Source organism: Myotis lucifugus, unplaced genomic scaffold (genome assembly GCF_000147115.1).
Source record: "Myotis lucifugus unplaced genomic scaffold, Myoluc2.0 scaffold_754, whole genome shotgun sequence".
Lineage (NCBI taxonomy): Eukaryota > Metazoa > Chordata > Mammalia > Chiroptera > Vespertilionidae > Myotis > Myotis lucifugus.
In genome coordinates, this window is record NW_005871802.1 from 147,113 (window position 1) to 154,854 (window position 7,742).

A 7,742-nucleotide genomic window follows, 5' to 3' on the forward strand; every position below is an offset into this window, starting at 1 on the left:
GCTTTAATGTATCCAACTAGCTAGCAATAATATGACTGCTGACTTAATAGCTCTCTATTTGTTGTGCTGTCTTCCATTCAATCTCTCCTTTTCTAATTATACTTGCTGTTTTTATTTGCACGCTGCATCTTAAACTGTGTTTTTTTCACTAATACCTTAATAACGGATTACGAGTCACTCTTCTCTATATTATTCAGAATGTAATCATTATTTGTTTAATGAAATTACTGTCTCTTCATCTTTAGAAGTTGGGATTTCTTTGTGGGTGGGGAAGGACACTTATGTAATACCCTTTGTAATACTTTTAGCAAAAAATTAAAAAAAAAAAAAAAAAAGTATTCAACTTACATGTATGTTTATTTTCAAACTAAAATTCCTTTAGCTAAGAAATTTCAGGAGGAGGAAGCCAGTATACTAATCAATAATTTAAGTTACCTACACTGAAAACCTAAGAACCATGTGATGGACTAAACATTTAAAGATACTGACATCAAGTTAATCATAATACTTAGATGATATAAATATTCAGCTTTGCTACAGTGAATAAAATAATCTACAGCCTGGCCGGTGTGGCTCAGTGGTTGAGTGTCAACCTATGAACCAGGAAGTCACAATTACGGTGTATGCAGGATGCAGCCAATAGATGATTCTCTCACCATTGATGTTTCTCTCTCTCCTTCCCCTTCCTCCCTGAAATCAATGAAAATATTATATTTATTAAAAAATATAAATTTAAGAATAATGAAATGCCATAACATAATTCAAAATGATTCCTTTTAAAAAAAAAATCTATAGCTTTTATTCTGGTTTAAGAAGGGAAAGAAAAAATAAGAATTATCTTTGTTAATTTAGTCACATATATGGAAATATCCCCTAAACTTTGAGTCATTTAACAAAGTAGAAAACCTAATTCGCTGAAAAATACATGCCTGGCTCCAATTTCAGACAAGAAAGCTAAAGCTACCTATGGTGGTTCATACCTCAAGGAGAAATGTATGGCTGGGATAAAGAGTTCATGGAAAGCCTTGGGAAATTACTGAGAAGAATAACTGGGCAATATTCATCCTAACTATTTCCAAATGGAGGTCAGCCTTGGTTCTCAATATCATTTATTTCTTGGACTTGGCTTTTATTAGGGCAAGAGATTTCATTTTCATAATATCTGTTTTCATTTTATTGTCTTTTACCTAATCTCTTCGGGTCTGTTAGATCATACTGTTATTCCATGACATTCTCTCTCCCTACCTAATACCTCCTGCTCTGGTAAAATGAATCTATTTAACCATTCCCACACAAGGCTTACTCTTCCCCACCTCTAAAAACCTGCAAAATACCTAGCACAGTAAGTACCAGTAACAACAATTTGAAGCTCTACCTGGGAAGACTTTCATAGTTGTTGTAATTATTTTTGAAAGCTACTTTCAAAATACTGCTTGAAATCCACCTTCTTCAGTGAGTCATTCAAGGTCAAATTCATCTGCATCTGTTCCCTTGAGATTACCTCAGAATATGCTCTATTTGTACTATATAATGTGCCCTTATCAGCCTGTTTCATTGTAAGAGTATTCTTTTAAAAAAATTTTTAGAGAGAGGGAGACATCAATTTGTTGTTCCACTTATTTATGCATTCATTGGCTGATTCTTGTATATGCCCTGACTGGGGATCAAACCCACAAGTTTGGCATATCGAGATAATGTTTTAACCAACTGAGCCACCCAGCAGGGCAAAAAGTATTCTTCAATCTCATATTTTGTGTACAATTTTCCTCTACCTGGGAAAATAATTTCTGATGCCTTTGATTTGTTTCATAACACAGTACCTAAAAGAGCCTTCATCACATAGTAAGTTCTTAAAATATGGCTACCTGGTACTTTTCTAAAAATTAAAATATTATCCACAATCATCTATGATAATAAAAGCATAATATGCTAATTAGACCAGACGACCTTCTGGACGAAGCCGGGACTTCGAGGGAAGCCTGGGTTCCGGGTGCCAGAGAGAAGCCAGTGCAGGCAGCCGGGGGAAGGAAGGCCTACTCTTGCATGAATTTCGTGCATTGGGCCTCTAGTATTTTTATAATTTTAAATAGTTAAAGATGGTAAACTGAATACATGCAGTTAGTTCCCTCTAACTCCCCCACATCCCAAATAAAAGCAAAGATGTTGTGCGTGTGTGTTTGGTTGTTTTTTCAGGCATAAGCCTGCAAGGATAGAAGAATGAAAATTTTAAGTAACAACAAAACTCTGCGAGCTGAGAAGCCAAAGGGATGATTGATAACTGACGCAGCAGAGTCAATAAAGCTAAATCCTAAACTAGAGGAGTACAGAACATTAAGAATCAACAACCCATTTGTAAAACAAGATCCCTTTAAGGCTCAGAAATTGGCAGGACCAAATACCTCTGGATCAGAGGGAAGGCAGAGCTAGAACCACTTTCCGGATAGAAAGTTCATTTAAGAAGCTTAGATGCCCTCCCACCCTCAACTTTCCTGAAGTCCTTCCCTATTTAGCATAGCCACATAACTGAACCTCTCTTATTCTGGCAAAGCATGTGAAGCTTGCTCTCCAGAGAGGGTAGAACATAGGACCCCTGAATTTGGGCTTATATTATAGGCCAAACTGTGTCTCCTTCAATTTTCATATGCTAAAGTCATAACCCCAGTTCCTCAGAATGTCACTGTATTTAGACACAGAAAAAGAAAATTACATAAGTTTACAGGCACCTAGCATTTTCCCCCCACGTGACTTCTGAATTGTTGGGTGCAAGGTAGGAGAAAGTTCACTCTGGAGACTCTGACAAAATAATGGCATCAGACTTTCCCAAAGAAATGATCAGCCATACAGTGAAAATGTTACTGTCAACAAGTCACACCTATATGCACAGTTTCATATCAGCTTTTAGAGTTCCACCCTGAAATATGAGCAGGTAGTCAAGGATAAACAGACATTCAAAGAAAGCATCTAATATTAAAAACAAAACAAAAAAACCCACAAGTTTTTTTCATAAGTGTGGCTCAACTGGTTGAGCATCATCCCATGCACGGAAGGGTTGCTGGTTTAATTCCCGGTCATGGCACACACCCAGGCTACGGGTTCCATCCCCCTAACCTAGTGCATATGGGAGACAACTGGTGTCTCTCTCTCTCTCTCTCTCTCTCTCTCTCTCTCTCTCTCTTCTCTCTCTCTCTCTTCCCCTTACTCTCTCTCAAATCAATAAAGTATTAAAAAACAAAGAAACTTTGAGGACACAGAGATTTCACAGAGAACAAAAAACCATTATGGTAATTTTTAAAAACATAAGAGAAGCTAATTAGAATAGCATACTAAAACAAAGAATCAAAAATCAAAAGGTCTTAGCAGTTAAAAATATGAGAATAGAAATAAGTAATTCAATAAAAGAGCTGGAAGTCACAGCTGAAAAAATCTCCCACAAAGTAGAACAAAAGGACTAAACTGAAAATAAGAGAGAAAAGATAAGATGATTAAAGGACTGGTTAAGGAGGTTTAAAAAAAAGAATACTTCTAGAAAGACAAAACAGACCATGTAGAAGAAAAATCAGGGTCTTTAAGTTTCCATAACAAGGATTAGCACAAAAGGATGGATATCCTGCCCAAAGAATGAAGAGAGATCCATAGTAAGGCATATCAAGTTATGAAACTTCTACACATTTGGAACAAGGAGCCAATTCTACCAATTTCCTGAGAGAAAATATAGTGTGTTGACTCTGAAAATTCATTAAGTAGAACATAAATATGAACCCTTTTCTATAAATATGTTATACTAAGATAAATGCTTAAAAAATAAAGGAAGAAAGGAAGTGAATGAAGAAATGAGATGAAGAAAGGAAATGATTTACATCCTTTAGGAGTAAACTGAGAAACTGGTTTAGGTAAGCAGAAAAACAATAAACATGCCTTTTTTAATAGAAAAAAAAATGAGCATACAAGGCATAAACTTAAACTTGTTTTGGCACCTTTTATAAAAATAAACCTGAAGAAGTGAATGGTTGGGCAGCATTCTAAACACAAGTGGCTTCTCCATTAGGTATCATTACCTAATGACTTCATGTTATGTCTAAACATTAGACAGTAGAATCTGAAATTTAATCTGTTAAAAAAAAGGTGTTCCATTTCAACTTTTTTTTCCTTTTTATTGAATTTATTGGGGTGACAACAATTAACAAAATTATAAGGGTTTCAGGTGCACGTCATCTGTACACTGTGTTGTGTGTTCACCACCCCAAGTCAAATCTCCGTCCATCACCATTTATCCCCCCATAACTTCCTACACCACTCACCCTCACTCCTCCAGCAATCACCTCACTGTTGTCCATATCCAAGAGTTGTTTTTTCGCTCAATCCTTCCACACACCCCGCCCCCATTTCAAATAGGAGATAGAAGCAAAAGCTCACCCAAAGTGGCCTTCCACATTCTGAAACAAATGTGCCAACACAACAATTTCTTAAACACAGGACTCAAAATAACAGCACAGCATACCTGTATCTTTCTTTGGAATAAGTGAATTATGATTCTCCAGGGGATGACCAAGACATTCCCAAGAAGTATTCTCTTTTTTCTTTAGGACAATCTCTATCTTTCCCACATTTGCAACAACCCGCACTGAAAAGAATATAAATTTTATTTTAAAACCAATCTTTCTCAAACAATCCAAATGTCCCAATCTGTATGAATTATACTGATAATTAGTAAAATAAATAAGATTTTGTGCACATATTCATCAAAATTTTTATACCTTATATGTTAGATGCTCAACCACTGAGCACCACTGGCCAGACAAGTTTAATTTCTTTTAAATTTAGATTAACTTCTTTCAAGCTAATTCATCAAGGACCAAACTAATATGTATTGCTAATTTCCATACAAGCTCAAATATAGCCATGGCAACTACTTAACATATATAAAAAAGGAGAGGGCTGATATATACAACCAGCCTTTGAATGGACCCATAAAAGCAAATATAATTACACACTTAGTAAGGATCTGAGGGGTATTATGAGTGAATTCAGTAGACCAATAATGAAGCTAATAAACACAGGAACTGCCTCAATAGAATGAGTCCCTATAAAGTGCATGTGAATCTTTGATAATTAAAAGTCTTATACATTGCCAAACCGGTTTGGCTCAGTGGATAGAGCGTCGGCCTGTGGACTGAAAGGTCCCAGGTTCGATTCCGGTCAAGGGCATGTACCTTGGTTGCGAGCACATCGCCAGTGGGAGGTGTGCAGGAGGCAGCTGGTCGATGTTTCTCTCTCATCGATGTTTCTAGCTCTCTCTCCCTCTCCCTTCCTCTCTGTAAAAAAAATCAATAAAAATATATTAAAAAAAAAAAAGTCTTATACATTATCTTTATTTTTGAATGGTTAAAATAGTTTAGAATATATGGGTAAATAAACTATAGACTTTCATACATTGATTAAATTTTATAAATCAAATGTGTTGAAGACCTAAAGTATATTTCATTGTGTCTTAAGAAATAATCTGTTTTTCCTCACCATAAGCACAAAATTTCATAGCAATTTAACAACTTATGATAGTCAAATGAATTCAATTTAATAAGCACTGATCTGAAGCTTACCAAACATAAAAATATGGTTTGTGACTTTAAAGAGCTAAATTTATGTAATTTATAGCTACTATGGTACATAAAAAGGGGAGACAGACCCAGGGTAAGGTATTCTGACAGTACCTTAAAACAAGAATACACACACGCACGAACACAAAATGGATTGTTATTCAGCCTTAAAAAAGAAGGAAATCCTGCCATGCAACAACATGGGTAAAGCTGCAGGGTGTTATGTTAAGTGAAATAAGCCAGACAGAGAAGATGAATATGACATGGCATCTCTTATGGTGGAATCTTTAAAAAAAAAAAAATAAAGGTGAACTCATAGAAACAGGGGCTGGTGGTTAGGGAAAATTGGGAAGGGTATAAACTTTCAGTTATAAGATGAATAATCTGAGAATCTAAAGTATAACATGGTCACTACAGTTGATAATACTGTATTGTATAACTAAAATTTACTAAGAGCGTAGAACGTGTGTTCTCACCAAAAAATAAAAAGTAAATATGTGAGATTATGGATGTTAATTAATTCAATTGTGCGAATCCTTTCACAATATATACCTGTATCAAATCATCTTGTTGTACATATTAAATATGATTTTATTATATTTAAAATAAAGCTTAAAAAATCCCCAAGAAACCACCACTCTATAATGAGTCTTCTGTTGTTAAACAGCTGTGTAAAATCCACATTGTGTATTTATATGCAGCAATATTTACAATTTAATATACTTTATCAACATTAAACATTCAAAAAAGAAAAATTTATCTGGTCTAGAATATTTCTACAAGCTGAATGTCAGGAGTAGGGCAGAGATAAGGAAAGAAGGATGGAAGGAAGGGAGGGAGGAAAGAAGGAAGGAAAAAATAAAAGGGAGATAATTTTTTTTTTCCTAAGGAGAAGAAAAGGGAAGAGCAAAGACATAGAAAGAACAAGGGGAAAGAAAATAGGTGGGAGGAACCTGAAATCAGAGGGAGAATATATTTAAAAATTAATGCATTTGTTTATATAAAAAATGTCACATCTTTATTTTAAAACAGAAATATAAATATGAAAAATAAAACAAATGCTTATTTCCCCCTCCTTCATATGTAGGTACATATGTATGTGCATATGTGTATATGTATGCATTATATAATTGTTTTTTGGTAAAGCTTACCAGAAAAATCTTCTTGAATCGCATGGCTTAGCTCTGGAAAAGAAAATTTATATATTCGTTAAAACCCAGTAAACCCACTTCTAGGAATATATCCCAGGAAATCAGAAACACCAATCGGAAAAGATATATGCACCCCTATGTTCATAGCAGCACAATTTACAATAGCTAAGATTTGGAAACAGCCTAGGTGCCCATCAGCAGACGAATGGATTAAAAAACTGTGGTATATCTACACAATGGAATACTACACTGCTATAAAAAAGAAGGAACTCTTACCATTTGCAACAGCATGGATGGACCTGGAGAGCACTATGCTAAACGAAATAAGCCAGTCAGAGAAAGATAAATACCACATGATCTCACTCATTTGTGGAATATAGTGAACATAAAATGATGAACAAAAATAGATCGAGAGACAGAGAAGCATCGAACTGACTGTCAAACCTCAAAGGGAAGGCAGGGGAGGGGGCGGGGGTAAGAGATCAACCAAAGGACTTGTATGCATGCATATAAGCATTACCAATGGACACAGACACTAGGGGTGTGAGGACATGTGCTGGGGGGTGGGAGTGGCCAAGGAGAGGTCAATGGGGGGAAAATATAATATTGTAATAGCTATGTGCAGGCCAGGGGGGTACTTTGAAATATTAGGGTGACCACTTTGTAAAGTATATGACTGTCTAACCACTATATTGTACACCTGAAACTAATACAGAATAATATTGAATATGAAAAAAAATAGAATAAAACCCAACTTTAATTCACACAGTTCATGAACATCAAAGAAGATCATTTAAATGGTTCTTTTATGCACTATTTCAAATCTCTCAAGATAAGTAAAACATATTCTGAGAGACCAAAAGAAAGAAACTGTATACAACCAAAATGTAGAGTCAAATCATTTAAACAAACTACATACATTTCTTCATTTTTGCTTAATTCTCTCCCTATTAATTAAAGAGTGAACACTCAATTGCTCACAGGTGGTAACCCACAC

At 35.2% G+C, this 7,742-nt stretch overlaps 1 protein-coding gene across 7 annotated transcripts in view; it reads right to left on the reverse strand.

Moving 5' to 3' along the window:
• The window catches only part of LOC102442215 (cytochrome b5 reductase 4), a 76,483-nt gene that overhangs the window by 27,489 nt on the left and 41,252 nt on the right, over positions 1-7,742 (reverse strand). For 6 of the 7 annotated variants that reach the window (XR_002827044.1, XM_006106055.3, XM_014448075.2 and 3 more), the window contains 2 exons: positions 6,746-6,778; positions 4,499-4,621 (listed from right to left, as the gene is read on the reverse strand). Coding sequence is in view for 6 of the 7 variants with exons in the window: in XM_006106055.3 (XP_006106117.1) it covers positions 4,499-4,621; positions 6,746-6,778 (156 nt within the window). In the remaining variant the exon portion in view is untranslated. The remainder of the gene's footprint in view (positions 1-4,498; positions 4,622-6,745; positions 6,779-7,742) is intronic. The other variant, XM_023746899.1, reaches the window with a different exon arrangement.